Source organism: Schistocerca cancellata, chromosome 4 (assembly GCF_023864275.1).
Source record: "Schistocerca cancellata isolate TAMUIC-IGC-003103 chromosome 4, iqSchCanc2.1, whole genome shotgun sequence".
In the NCBI taxonomy this organism is placed as follows: Eukaryota; Metazoa; Arthropoda; class Insecta; order Orthoptera; family Acrididae; genus Schistocerca; species Schistocerca cancellata.
The window spans coordinates 813,125,331-813,141,822 of record NC_064629.1 but is presented as its reverse complement, the minus strand read 5'-3'; the positions used below and the strand labels follow the sequence as shown (position 1 = coordinate 813,141,822).

The following is a 16,492-nucleotide window of genomic DNA, read 5'->3' as shown; positions in this document are numbered from 1 at the left end:
ATTCTGATTTTCACAGAGTCATATCCAAGATGTGATTTTTCCCATCAAAGAAATCCTGCAGATAACCTCTCATATCAATACTACAGTACAATAGTGCAATTAATAAACATTTCATTTTCACACTTTTATGGAAAGAGAGGCAGTCCTTGAGAACAATATTTCCCTCCTGCACAACATAATCAGTGGATAGTTCCCAAGTGTACAGGAAGAGGACCGTTCAAAGCATTCCGTTTTACAAATGTACATATAATACACATACAGCTGACCTTCTGAAACAACTTGAAATTACCTTTTCTCCAAGATATGCTATCAAAGTAACATTTCATCAGTCACAGTAAAATACTGATACTATTTCACAGCCTTACTATTTAACATAGTTTAGTTTACCTGATAATATTCCTGCAGCATCAAAAATTAAATTATGTACCATACTACAAGAGTAACTAAACATGAACAACAAATATAAGTATCTTTGTGCAAGAAATATACACGTTAATACAAAAACTTTACTTGATTTATGCTTCTGGAATATATACAGAATGACACAGTTCCACAACACAGTAATTAAATATGAATATTTAATTAAATAATACAAATAAGACAACAAAAAGACAAAAGTCAATAATGTGCTTCTAGTTTGTTGATGAAATACTATTCAATGATTTATTAAATAACTTTTAGTCTAAAGTAAAGCACCCAGCAGGTCTATATGAGGCAAGAAATGAATACTGAGAACCATATAGATCAACATTCATGATCAAATCTTGTGCATCTTGTACAATTCCCTTTTTTTTCTTTTTTGCTTAGTATAACCCAATTTTACATTCTTGCCTCACATAAGGTTAGGAATAGTGTCTGCCACACTAGACATGCATTTGTAACATTGAACAAACAGTTAAGTGACATCCTTGAAAAATAATTTATTTTGAGAACTTTTATTGACTATAATAATTTTGTGGCACAGTAAAATACCAAGTCTGTGTGGCAGAACCAAAGCATTTTTAAATATTATTGAGTGCATGGCTGGATACCATTATACATGGACACTGCCAAAGGTTCATATGTTATATGCCCTGGAATGTTCAAATCATGCAGCAAATCTACCTGCTAAGGTTTTCTGAGCTTGAGCTAGAGCTAGCCCATCTTCGGTTCACCACGCCATGTAATATATCCCAGATGTGGTGAACTATCAGGTCAATGGCAACTGTAACGCAAAAACAGCACAAGCAGCCCATTAGATCTGGGGAGCAGGGTAGCCATGCACCACAAACTGGAGATTCACAACATTAAAAGTGGCAATCATGCATCTGTAAGCTAACTGATAATATGGTGAAAAGTGTTATTTTATCTAAAATGTAACAGACAAAAGTACAAATTATATATCTGATGTACCAGTTCAGTGAAGTGTGATGCAATACATACAGCTGTGATAAAACCCACATTAACTTACAAGACAGCAAATGCAGGGAAAATATGTATTGATGGAAAAGCATTTTAGAATTTGAAAATGCCATTTTGAGTAAGTAATGTTTACAGTTATTTCCACAAGAAGTAACATCTGTGCCATAATTGATAATCTGAAGTTAGCGCACACACACACATAGGCATTGTCAGAATTCTAACTGATCCTACATATTTCAACAGACAGAATCAAGATATGTGTGATTAAAATTTTCATAACAACTTTGCCAGAAAATGTGTGCTCTGAGTTAATATTTTTCATCATAAATGCTCATCCATCATTCATGACCAACCAATATTACACATGTTGTGTACAATGTTAGCTTCCAATTATTTATCTCACCCATTTAAAAACAAAACTATCTGCAGTTTCTAAAAAGCCAAACACAAATATAGTAGTTAAATGATGTTATTTTAAAACTAAACATTTTAGTAAAATTTTTAAGTGGTCACAAATTTTAGTAGTTAGTTTTAGTGCAGGAGATATCACCACTAAACAATGATGTTTTTACCAGAGAGAAAAGTTATTTCACACAGCAAGCTGCTACCTAATTACTTCTCTGGATAAGATTTGCATGAAAACCGAGAATATAGAAAACTACACAAAGTTACTGAACATACCAGAAACAGCATTCCTAGAGCCCTGCTGTTTGAAACATGTGGAACTCAAGCACTTCATTTACTGAAAAATATAATTTCTAATGCCAGTAAATGCTCTTCCTTAGTTTGAGAGCAATTCAACCAAAAACACGTCATTTTCAGCTCATTATCAGATAACTTTCCACATATACTGGTCACTGGCAATGATACTATCTGTTACTGTTCAGTGTACAAGTTACAAAATAAAATTATGCATAACTTTTATACTACTTTGTGGTAAATTCTAATGTTCATCATATCTTTTTATCAAATTGCCAGAAAAGTTTATTTCTTGCCAGTAACTTTGAGCATTAAGTTTTGTTGTAACTTAAATACTACAGAAATGAAAGTGCTACACCATTACTGGACTGAGAAATGGGTAATGTCTGAGGATGCCTAAGAACTAACATACTACTTGATAAAAGCACTGGAGCACAACTATTTTCCTACAAAAACTCAAATTACATTTGGATTACCTCAACTATGCTGAAAGTACACCCTGTTATTCCAGTGATGCCTGTATCACTTTTAAGCACTCACACCAGTGTAACATAATATATTGTTGAATAAATCCAAGTTGTACATAATTTTTAGTAATTAAGAAGACTGAACTTTTTTGTTTAATTTTCCACGAACTAACAGCCATGAAATAGTTTGCACAGTGGTCCATTAATTTCCTAAGGTTGTGCATACGGCAAAGAGTTAATGCACAAACTGCACAAGCATGCTGCATGGTGGCCATTTCACAGTATAGTGCATTGTTTTTTGCACCAATTTAAAGCTAATTATCCACAACACTCAATTAAATGATTCACTTCTGTAAAGAAGACAAGAAAAAGATTCAGTTGCAGCATTGCACATAAAAGACAAAGATTAAGACACAATCAAGAGCTATAACTGTGATGTACACAAAATGGAAAATACGGAAATTGATTAAAACCTCAAAGATAAACTCATACTACTATTACATTTTACTGCTGCACAAGAAGACCTTTGGAAGTACAGAGACAATAATATGTATATGGCATAATGCAATCAACTGTCAGCTCATTTTGATAGTAGTTATTAAGAAGAAAACATCATATTCCCTCAGTGCAAAAGAAGACTGAAAATGGTACTACTCAGTTAATTTACACAGACAGGGCATTAACTAATACAACTATCTTCCATAGGTAACTGTAATTAAAGAACTGATAAACACATTCTAGCTGGATTGGATAACACCTGGAGTAGAAAGGGCTGTCACTTATCAGTAAATTACTGAACTACAAAGATTTCCCTCAAAAATCAAGGAGGAGATTGGAGTCACTTGGAAAGAAGAAAGAAGAGAGAAACATTGAGAAATGTGGAAGAAAAGAAAGGAGAAACAGTTGAAATAAATGTAGTCCATAGCAGCTCATGCTTGAAAGAAAAATTATTCTAGCAGGATACGTCTCTCACATTACGACACAATCCCGAGACTGACAATTCTTAACTACTGTCTTGCTGGTTTGTGTTACATAGATGCTCTTTCAAAAACATGTTCTGTCACAGAGAAAAATGAAGTAGTGTGGTTATTTCATAGTGCCTATATTGCTACTTTCTCCTCAGTTAGAATGCCATATGGAGACATTACAAGAACACTAAATGAACAGTCAGAAGTCTCTTCTTGCAGTTGCATTTGCTACCGACACACTGAACACTACATACCATAGAATACACTACTTCTACGACATTGCTACATTAAGCAATAACGATTAGTCAATCATCATCTTCATAGTGGCTAACACAGCCACAAATCCACGAATGAATCACTACTGTAATGATTGAATTCACGACACCCAGTGATTCATGGCTGTATATGAAATTTTCGTGTATTTGGAGATATGCATATGGGATCTGAAGATGGCATAAGATAAAATAACATCTTAAATTATACAGCTATTGGCAAATTTCATTGAAGTTGACAATTACTTAACTAGCCAATGTCCCCTGTCCACAATAGACCAACAGAGCATAAATTAATGCAGTATTTTTCCACTTAGGCTGTATTTATTTAAAGTTTATCTTCATTATGCAACTAGCTTCCACTTTTTAAGTCATTATTGAGTGTTCAGCTGCCAAAAGGTGCCATATATATGAAAATTCCACCTTTTTCTAACTCAGTAATGACTTAAAGAGATAAAACTAGTTCTGGAACAAAGAAGTGTAAAAAATAAATAAAGCCCAAGTAGAAAAATGCCACATTCATTTCATGTCAAAGGTCATCCAACATTTGACTACCTCTGTTGCAGATCTGCATCACATTCATGTTTTCTCTACTTTTCAACAAATGGAGACTACTTATTTGTTATCCCTATGATCAACAGCATTGCCAAGTTATGCAGATTTAAGGTTCTTAGAAATTGTGATGTCTTGAGCAATTATCTAGTGAATCACTTTTTGGGAACAGATTGAAATGGTATTTTCAGGACTACAACTATAATACCAAAAAACACATTTTAACTTCTCAAATAAAATTCTTGTGCTCAAGACAGGGTGTATAGTGTACTGTTATGGATGGTAGGGAGGAGAGGGGAGTGGTTGTCTTCACGAACATACAAGAGAAACTGTTCTTGATTATCTACAATATGTCTATATCACATTTGTGACACCACATCATTGTAGCCGTAACTTTCTGGTGTTCAAAAACATTTGAATTTACAGGGTTTGCTCAATATCTAAAAACATATCCCTATTTAAACTGGTCTTCAGCTGTTAAGATTGAAGTCAAATATCACTGCCTATTTTAATTTTTCATTTTGTTGAACATGATAACATTATTAATGACTCAGTCCACCGCTTATAGTGGGTGGGAAAAAAAACCACCACACACACCTGTCTTCAATCACGACATATATTGTGCGTATGTTCATCTCATTTACACTCAAAGATTTGTCAGCAAATTTGCTTGCAAAAACTTCTTACGATTCTCATTCTCCTCCTCTTATGGAATCTGTGGAAACAGTTATGTAAAATACTACCAAAACCCAATTTGTGTCTGACAGTTTTATTCATGCCACTTGGAAAAAGCATTGACAGTTTAAGCAACTGTAGTGCAGAATGTGCCATCCCTAACGTTTACTTTTATTTTCAGCTCCACCACTCAATTGTAAATTAGCATCTTCCACCCCACCATGTCATTCTGAAACACTTAATATCAGTTTCGCACAGAACCATTACACATTGCATTACCAATAAAAAACTATATGCACTCAACTAGGTGGCACTCAACTAGGTAGCAGATTAAACTAATTCTAGTTACTGGAAATGAAGGGAATTAGTACATATTTTACAACGAGCAAAAACAGTAATCAGAACAACCATATTAAGTGCTTAAATGACAATACTGAATGTAATGCAATCTGGATTAATATGCAACAAGAAAAAGTTTTGCTGACGCCTATTGTCCATGTGCCATACTAAAGATACATCCAGTTTTTGGCACTATCATATGAACGTGAAATTCAGTTACGAGACTAAAGAAATTAAGAGCATACACACATCGTGGTACACTTAGAGAATTGTCAGGTAACTAACACAAAGACTGAGACTTAAACTCAATCCCAGTTAAGGGTGGCAATAACTGACCATACTTTAATTTTTTTACCTATGCCCAAAGCTTTCCTATTGTAATCAGACCTAATACTAAATATTCAAGAGCTGCATTCTAGCTTACCTTTTACAGTACAGAATAATTTTCACATCACAAACTATCTCATTCTATGCACAAAAGTGTTCAATATGCCTAAAGTTCAGCATCTCATCGATGTTGCTGTCTTAGAGGATTACATTACCTACAGTTAAAATTTCCGTAAATTCATTGCTAATAAGTGTCCATACTCTATAATTCCACCTCCGCCAAATTCAAACATTTTCAGAGGACATGCATACTGCTGTCACCAGTTAGGCACAGACTTAATCTTAATGTGGGACAATATGAGCTAACTGCAGCCATCAGACATTGGCTATTCAAAAGTTGCAAGACAGAGATCACTCATTGCTTATGCTGAGCTGGTGCCACCGTCAGTGGGGAAGGAAGCTGTGTGTTCATCGCCAGAGCCTCTCCTCTCCAGTCTGCCATTGTCACTGCCCGTACCGCATCACTGCCTGTACTGATGTCCCTCACTGTGTACTCTGACATCCATATGATTCCCGCCCCTCTGTCACCGGTCCTGGCCACTAGTCACCCTGGGATCCGCAGGTGGTGGGGGTGACCACATCCCAATTGCTTTCATCCATACACACTGGTCCTTGTGGATCACAAACTTCTTGCAACTTTGGGCGCTGACCCAAATTCTGCAATGGACAAGAAGGGAGTCTCTGCAGTCACAGTAGCGCAGACAGTGGCACCTGTCCTTCCCCCTACAAGTACAGAGTAGTGTAGTAACCTACTTGTTACTACACCTATCGCCTACAGCGGACCTAAATCGGGCCATTACAGCAAGTGTAGTGTGTGCCGACATTCAAATGGCACACCCACCGATACCTGAGGTGGTCGCCAGGGGCAGCCCAGTCACCAGCCACAGTCACATGCTCCGCCACGCACGCATAGCACAACTCCATTGACACCAGACAGAGACAGCATCTTTATAAGGCCACAGACAAGCTTCCGGGCTCTCTGTTGTCAAATGTATTCATTACTTGTAACTATATGCAGGGTATTTTTGTTGTTGTCACTCCGTGACCTAATAAACCATAGTTGTTTTACAACTGTGTGTTTCTTTGTTTCCTAGTTAGAACAAGAGGAGTGGTAAAAAATGGATACTTTGCCAAACGTTACACTCAAGAGCAGAAGACATGAAAGAACTGTTTTCTCCCAAGAAGCAACAGTAAATAAGATATGTGAAGTAGGGGACTTCTCAAAAATAAGTTTGGCATTAGTGAAGAAATGCTTTCAACAACTAAAGAACCATACTAGTGTCATACATTAATACACATATTAAAGCATATGAATGCATTAAAAATACATAAGTTTTCATCATATAAATATATTATGACATGTAATGGAAGACATAAAGCAATTATATACAAGTCACATTTGTCTGTGAAAAAGATAGTCAAAAGGAGGAGGAAAAGATATGGCTCCAAAAGGAATTCCAGTATCAGTATAAACAAAAACATGAAGTCAGCAAATTGTTTAAAACTCTCATCTACAGCTTGCTGACATATAGCACCCATTGGAAATGAATTGAAGAATTCACTGCAGTTGTAACCAGTAATATTCACAATTTAATTTACCTTAGATTAAGAAAAAAAGAGTAGCAATTACCCATTTGAATTGTCTTAAATCTAATGATACTGCTGTGCCTAAATCACACAGTTTTTATGAGAGGGTTAAGAGAAAAAGAGTAGCAATTACCCATTTGAATTGTCTTAAATCTAATGATACTGCTGTGCCTAAATCACACAGTTTTTATGAGAGGGTAATTAACAAAACTAAAATCAAATTCAAGAGAAAGAATCAGATTTACTAAGCAAAGTCCTAAAACACAGCTTCAAGACTCTTAAACAGTGCCTAAATGTCAGCACATACTGGCAAATTGTAAAAGCATGAAGTATTAACAAAATTATACTGAAAGAATAATTCCACACCACTGTAAATTATGCACAAACTAAACTACTTATAGTTAAAAAACATAAACTTAAAGAGAAATGTGCAAAGAAGAGCTACATAAAACTCAAAAATGATGATTTTAGGTAGAAATCAATGCTTAATAAATCTGCTTTTCTGTTAAAAGAATGCTATGACAAAAACTGTATTTAATTAATTATATTGTTATATAACAACAGAACTCAATACTGTCAAGTCTGACAATCCTACAGCACCAGTAATTGACTCTGAGAACACACCAGCATGCAAATGTTCCTCGCTACTGAATAACCCCCAGAGAAAATACATCATGTTAGAAACCATACATTCAGCTAAGAACTTGCATTAAATACATTAGCATTGCCAAATTTGTCTCCTTTGATACTGGAAATCTGCTGGAAATAATTTGATCTAAACTACTCTATAAAAACAAGTCATGGTTTAACAGTGTTAGCGAATATCTAAAAATGTTCTTGATCGATTTACTTCAAATTTTTACACAGTACTCTAATAAATGTCTGAGGAACAGGCCACATAGTTTTTTTTTAAACATATACACGCGCGCGCACGCGTCTGCGGGTTATTCCGGAACTCGTCAACTGTGATATATCTTGTAATAGTGGGGGAGCAACACGTCTCTATTATTCCTCATTCCTTTGGCTATGAAACCCAATTTTTCAACATAATCTCCATTCAATGCGATGGCCTTTTGCCACCTCACTGAGAGGGCCTGTATGCCCGCATGGTACCATGCTACTGTTTGACATCAGAGCCAACCTCTTGCTGTATCAATAACCTCCTCGTCCTCCACATACTGCTCCCAATGGTGCATCTTTTATTGGTCCAAACAGATGGAAGTCTGAAGGTGAGAGATATGGGCTGTACAATGGATGACGAAGAACAGTACAATGAAGTTTCATGAGCGCCTCTCAGGTGCACAGACATGTGAGGCCTTACTTGCATTGTCATGGAGGACAAGTTCATTTGCATTTCTGTGCCGACGAACACACTGAAGCCATTTCTTCAACTTCCTGAGGGTAGTACAATACATTTCAGAGTTGGTCATTGCACCGTGAGGGAGGACATCAAACAGAATAACCCCTTCAGAGTTCCAGAAGACTGTTGTCACAACTTTACTGGCTGAGGCTCCGGCTTTGAACTTTTTCTTCAGAGGAGAGGTGGTGTAGCACCACTCCATGGATTGCCGTTTTGTTTCTGATTTGAAGTGACGAACCCGTGTTTCATCGCCTGTGACAATGTTTGACAAAAAGTTGTCACGATCAGCCTCAGCCTCATAACACGCAAGCAACCCCACGCAGATGGTCCTTTGTTGCTCTTTGTGGTCTTCTGTTAGGTAATGAGGAACCCAGTGTGCACACACCTTTGAGTACCTCAACAGCTGGATGGGTGTATCAGCACTACCAACAGATATGTCCAGCTGAGCAGGGAGGTGTTTGATCATTATCTATTGATCACCTCAAATGAGTGTAGTAACAGCTGTGTGTGGATGGGCAGCACGCAATAGACTGGACAGGTGTGCACGACCTCGATGCGATGGGAACAGCCGCCTCGCTTAATGACACACCGTGCTTTTGTTAACTGCCAGTGCCAGGTCTCCACAGACATTCTCCAAGTGTCTACGAATATCGGCAAGGTACCAGAAGAAACTCAATGACAGCTCTCTGCTTGGAATGCACCTCTGTTACAGACACCATTCTCGAGGCTACGTACAGGAATGCCACCTACTGGAACTTCATGAAACTAAAGAGGCTGAAGAGGGAATATTACATAATGTTCCCACAACAAATTCCACATTTTTCAACCAAAATTGGCTGAGAAAAAAGAAGTGTTGCATTACTTACTGAACGCCCCTCATATTTTAAAATGTTGAGAAAGTATGTGGTGTTAATGAATTCTTCCATCTGATTCCATAAATGTTTTAAAATTTTCAGTTACACTGAACTAAAGAATTTAAGTTAAGTAGCAGATTACACTTTCTCCAGTGAATGTCATATTCAATATTTTCTTATACAGGGCCTTATTTACACATCTATCTCTCTTTAAAAAGTATGTTGCAAGTAAAAGTCAACAACAATTAAGAAAAATCTGCATTTTTTACCAAGTGGATCAGTGTGTGGATAAAGTTATCCCAAAATTAGTGTAAAAACAGCTTGCTCACAAATCTAAAGTTGTAATACCTGTGTAATCCTGCAGCACATTCGAGCACTTTAAACATAGTTTCGCAGTTCTTTTTTTATAGATTAAAACTATTGTGTAACATTTCACAGTAAATTTTCCTGCCTAGAAGTGTGATATTTTATTTTTATGGATAATGATTATTATTTTGATAGGTTTCACAATGTCTTCTATTCCCGTTTCTTCTCTGCAACAATAGCTATCAATAAACTGCGTTACATAGTTCTTTCTTTTTGCTCTTTAAAATTTTCCTTTCTCTACTGCTTGCCATGCCCTATAGGGGGTGTTTCATAATTAATGGCGTAAACGCATACAGTTGAAAGTACACGATACTTGAAACAAAAATTCTCAGTAAGCATAGGGTCGAAAATGCATACCGAGCTACAAGCAATTTTTCATCTTCGATACCGTGAAGCAAATCTCTTCGACTGCAAGCAAAATGTCCAGTAAACATGTGCTCTAAAATGCATACCTTAAGAGCTATGAGCACCTGTTCATCTGCAGTACACTACTCTTGTAATGAAGAAGTGCTCATAACTTTTAAGGCATGCACATGTTTACTGGACATTTTTTCCTTGTTTTGGTCCATATTATCACTTCCCAAAATATGGAAAGCAAAGAGCTTGCAGTAGAAGAGATTTGCTTCACAGTATCGAAGATGAAAAATTGCTTGTAGCTCTTAAGGTATGCATTTTCGACCCTATGTTTATTGAGACTTTTTTGCTTCTAGTATCGTGTACTTTTAACTGTATGTGTCTACACCATTCATTATGATACACCCAGTATACATGTCCAACCTTTCTGGTTTCATTACCTTCCTTGTCAAAAGCAGTTTATCTTTGTTTTTCCACTATTTTTAACTTCCTCACATACCAGCATGTTTCTTCTCTTTTTTTTATCCTTGTCTCTCTTTCATTTCCATACAATGATGCACTTCAAGCAGTTCACAAAGTTCTTCCTCAGTTCCACACCAATTTCTGGCAGCACAAAATCTTTTTTATTGAAGAAAGCTTTCTTCATGTGTGTCATATTACTCCTTGACATCATCTCTGGTCCAATTGTCAAATATGATTTTCCTATTTAAATAGCAACTCTGCCAAATTTTGTACTGTATATTCACTGAGTTAAGCATTCAGCAATTTGATATTACATTCCTTATGCTGAATTCTGTGTTAAGCAAACAGTCCAGCCCATTTATATTTTTACACCTACATTTTTAAGCAGGACTGAATCAGCTGACACAGTAGTCAGAGAACGAGAATCATTCAGGATGCGAAGCATTCAAAAATTCATCTAGTTACCCAGATTCAGGTTCTCTGCAGTTTCCCCAAACCCTCAGGGCAGCTGCTGGTATAGTTTCTTTGAAAAATCAAAAGTGATTTCTTATTCCATTCTTAATTTGAAATAATGCTCTGTCTTTAATGAATGAATTATCTATGAGATTCTAAGTCTTGATGTTCATTTTCTTAACAAGTTGATATAGATGATCCATGGTTCCCATTCCCATTGTATTTTTACTTCTGGTTCAATTATTTATTTCTTATGTTCCTGTTTCTTTGACAATTATGTCAAGAAGCTGAAATGATAAACTGCAGCTTTGCATTACATTTTTTTCATGATTTATCTTGACTTTGCAGTTTCATGAAACCACTTTGATGTGCACAAGTTCAGGTATTTGTACTGAGACAACGATGATATCAATGATGTTTTGTTTTAGTTGTATTGGTACAAGTTGTGTCGTGTCAACTTGGTCTGCATATAGTTTCGTTTATATGTATTTTTGAAATTATATTGTTTGTGTTTCTAACAAATTTTTAACTGGAATACTTTGCAGTCACAAAAATCTTTGTTTTGAAGCATTTAACACCAACAGCACCTCATCCAAAGTTATTAAAGGTTTACAAAAAGTCTGTTCCTTGATTTTTGACAGTTATCACTTTCCACTCCCATGGACTGCTTATTGCTGCTGAAGTAACATACACAAGTTCACCTGAAGATTTTATCATTTGTTGTGGGTTACAGGTAACATTAACTTGGTTTTATTCCATTACGCTTTTTTCCATGAGGTGTCTCTTGAAGCAGTTTCCACAGTGGAATCCATGCTTAATCTTACTTGTCTCATCATAGTAGAGAAGTTTCCCTTCTTCCCCTCTTTATTTTTCCCACAACAAACCACAAACCCTGAATTCTTTTCATTTGGCATTATAAAATGTATCTTCCCATTACACCTCTCCTAAACTATGGAATACTGTATTTCTCTCTTTCTGTTCCTAGCATTATCCACAAGCTGAGTGCTGACATTTCATTATAAAAGAGAAGCATCTTCCTTTTCCAACTCTGTAGAAATTCACAACTTTAACTTCTATAACCCATCTGCGTACTTGCTTCTACCAACTGCATGGCTACCTCACAAATCCATAAATGTTGGGGAAAAAACGGTGGAAGCAAAGTTGTACACCTTTTAGAATAATTTCTTTCTGCAACCAGTAAACAGTTGGGTTCAGGGTCAAAAAATGTGCACAGCATTTTCACTAACCTCTTTTCATGGAAGGATAGATTCATCGCATGCATATTAGATTGAAAGGCACACAATTCATATTGCTGCAGTTATTTCTGTTTTGTACCTGTTGAAAAATCCTTCGTAATTGGTATAACTGTCCATGTTGTGCACTTCCATTTTATGCAGTTCCTGAGCAAGTCTAAAGATTGTATGGCTGCTACAGCTTGAACCACTGGTGCATACTTTCAGAACTTTTGCCAAATTGATCACTATTCAAAATGTAGATGGGAAATTAGGATGATAAAACATTCAATTGTTATCTTGCCATAATATGGAATGTGAGGAAACGCATGACCAATTTGTTGATCAAAGGGGCAAAAGATTTGAAGAGCACAGTTTCTGAGCCTCTTTGGATTATAGCACTTACAGTGAATCACACCTTTGAAACAGACTTTGCTCTCAGTTACAACCACATTTATACCTGGTATCTAAAGTTATTTCAATTTGTTACCAACATATTCAATAACAATTTTCACATTGCTGCTTCTAGTAAACATGAAACTTAACATGAGAAACTGAATGAGGCATATAAAATATCTAGGGAACTCAGAGGTGAGAGGAAACATCCTTGAAGAACGGGGTAGGCCTATCCGATCATCAGTGAAACAGTCACATAATTTCGTCTTTGCATTCAGTCATGTTCAGTATTACAAAAAATACTTTCATTTCTTCCAATAGAGAATCTCTAAATGAGAGCCACAATGAATGTGTTGTTAGTGGTGTCACCTTCTGTATGTTCTCTAATGCATACACTTTTGCTTTAATCACACCTTCAAGAATAAGAATTTCCATTACATAATAGATGGAAATATTTAACTACCAGTATTGGTCAAACACACTGAGGAAGTTTGAAACACTGTTGTCAGACATAGTACAGTAATTTTACTAGATTACCACCACGATAAAACTTCCAGCCACAGAAAACAGCACTCTGTAGACAGTGTAACAGTAGCAGCAGGTGACCACGTGACCCTCCACTGCAGACATCAATTATGGCAGTGAAGTCTGCTAGTCGGTTGTATGTAATCAGTCCAGTAGAATGGGTCGACAGGGAGGTGTGACAGAAGAGCAGACAGGAGCTATCGTATTTGGAGATGACCGTGACCACACCGTCAATGATGTACCAATGCATACTGTCCAACATATCTTACATGTAATGACGTACCTCTCAATGCCATGGAACAAGGCATAAGAACAATGATCATACAAAGATCCTAACCAAAAGGGACCAGAGACGAGTGTCACACCTTGTCGATCACAATCGACCTAACAGGAAATGCTGCTGCCAGTGAATGCAGGTCTATCTCAAACAGTTTTCAAGCAAATGCTCAAAGGAAACTGCATACAATGGACATTTGAATTTGGGACCCTCACAAAAGGCCATTTATCACAACAGCAAATAACACTGCACGTCTTCAATGGGTTAAACAACAAAGATACTGAACAGTAGTCAACTGAAGGTGTGTAGCGTGGTGTAATGAGTCACAATTTTGCCTCTTTTCAAATGATGAAAGGTGTCAGGTTGAGATTACCATGAAAACGAACTGGAAAATTATTTCAACATTCTCAGTGACTAAGTGTTGCCCTGTCATCTACATCTACACGATGAGTTTGCTGTGATCAATCCCATCTTCTAACTTGGAAGTCATATTAACAGGGGTAGATGCTACATTCCCAGTTTGACAAATACACGGGAACCTTATCACAGCTGAACTGGCCCACTAAATCACCCAAGCACAATCCCACAGAAAGTGTCTGGGACTATATGGAACAGTGGGTGCAATGTAGCAATTGAAATCCTCACAGTTCAATAGCTCTAGATCTGATCATCAATGAGTGGATTCAGCTGAATACTGCATATCCAAATAAACACATGGACACAGTTCCTCAGTGGATTGAGGCACTTTCAGAGCTGGAGGCAGTGTCCTGGCAATATTAAAACAATGTCTCATGGGTTACCCAAATTTTCTTGTCCAGTGTGCTTGCAATAAACTCATTGAGTGTACACTGGTGGGCTTGAACCAAAAAGGCCAAGTTTATTTAATATACCTGAAAAAATTGTTATCTGTTTTCTAGGACACAAAAAAGGACTCTTCTTACTGATTACCATTCACAAGGCAAAACTATAGCATTGTCCAAGTCTTTTGTAAAAACTGTATGAAAAAATGTAAGAGCAAAGAACTGTAAAAATGCATCCCGCACAAGGAAAATGCACCTATCTAGTCTTTTGGAAACTGAAGTATTAATATTTGGATCAGCCAACCAATAACCACATATCGAACATCAATTTCCACCTATTCTCACGCCTAAAAAATCTTGTGACTAGAAAATGTTGGGTTTCCAATGAAAAGATTATAGCTGTCATAGCTGGATATTTTGCAGATCTTCCAGAAGTCACGTGACCACATTACACAAAAGAAATCTTAAGAATACATCACACTTTCATCTATTCCAAACCAGTACCTCAGAGTTTTCTAAGATGTGATAATTTTGGTTACATATGATGCTCGTGCATCAAGTACTTAAGCAGTTGCCTGTGCTGTTTCATTATGAGAAATGGATCTCTAGGTTTGTGATAAAACAGTTATTAATTTTTGTGGTTCACTTACATATTTCTATCATAACAAAGTATAAGATTTAAGCTGTGAGAAAATATGATGAACAATATCTGAAAATTTTTTGTGACACAGTTGTCTGGTGTATACCTAATAATTATTCTTCTACACCAATCTGCTAAAACAGCACAACAATGTTATCATTTTCACTTGGTTTGACAGGCTGGCACCCATTCTTTCACAATTTTCAAGAAAAGAATTCACCAGCCAAATAATATTTTTACTGTGAAACCTGTATAAACTTTAAACCTGTAAACTTCTGCAGTTTCTCTCTTCAGTATTTCTTCAGGCTACATATATCTTTTTTGTGTTCCGAGCAACATAAATTCTGCCATTTTTACTAAACAAACTCAGTAAAACTTAACCTTAACAGAACTTACTCTGCTCAAAGTATGCTACAGAGCTCATTTCAGAAAATGGAGAATATTCTCCTCTTGTGAGAAATTTCTCTCACTTTATTCGTTTGAAAGTGGTGAATGTTCTTTGCGTTGAGCAGTTTCCCCCAGCCTTTTACTCAAGCTCAGAACATTCTAAGGAGAAGTAAATTCTCTGACTTGCTTTATTCATGCGAACCTGAGAACGTTCTCTGAAATTCTGAGAATAAAATATATTCTCGTTTTACTCATACGATCCATTGTTATTGAACAGTGTCACTATAGTTTTGAGTCATTTATCCATTTGTCATCTGAGATTATTTACTTCGATCACCCAGTCATAATGTTGTGATGTTTGGATAAATATGGCTATTAGCTGTTACGGTTGTTAACTGTATCAGCCAATGATTAGTAATCGTGAGCAAATTCTGAACCTTTCTTTTCAAGAAAGACTCAAACAGCATGGGATTCTGCCATTTGTGAAAGTATAATTAATTTTTACTACAGTTACATACTTTACATAAAAAAATCCACCTAAAGATGTGTGCTATTATAATGCTGTTTGTTGAGCAGAATGTGTTAATTTCATTGGCGAACTGTACCTATGTTAATGAGATTATCTTTTACAACAAAAGGCTCAGTGTATTTTTTAATACAATTATTGGTTCATAACTCTATGTGAATTGGAGTAAGCACATTTGGCCTTAATTTGTTTAAAATAGTTATATATCATCTGTTGCATTGAGTTCTGCTACAATTTTCCATGGGTACCACCTCTCCAATTCACTACCGGTAATAAATTTACCATTAATCAACAAGCTGGTGCTTATATGACTTTCAGTGTATGTGGGGGAACATGTGTATAATATACAACTAACAAGATGTGTCTGGCTTCATGTTCAGAGCTTAGATATCTACTTTCATCTTCCTTGATATATCATATTTCTCAGTAATTACAAACAAGTTGAAATTTTAATGATCCTGTGTGAAGTCTGGCACCGTATTTCTCCTGAATGTTCACTGTCTGACCACACAG

The 16,492-nt window shown here is 36.3% G+C and overlaps 1 protein-coding gene across 2 annotated transcripts in view; it reads right to left on the bottom strand.

Annotated features, from left to right (window-relative positions):
• Positions 1–16,492, bottom strand: part of LOC126184800 (uridine-cytidine kinase) — a 130,628-nt gene that overhangs the window by 61,167 nt on the left and 52,969 nt on the right. Inside the window, exon 7 of one of the 2 annotated variants that reach the window (XM_049927385.1) lies at positions 1,105–1,204. The exons of the other annotated variant lie outside the window; for it this stretch is intronic. Within the exon in view, the coding sequence (XP_049783342.1) occupies positions 1,105–1,204 (100 nt within the window). The remainder of the gene's footprint in view (positions 1–1,104; positions 1,205–16,492) is intronic. 2 annotated transcript variants of the gene reach the window in all.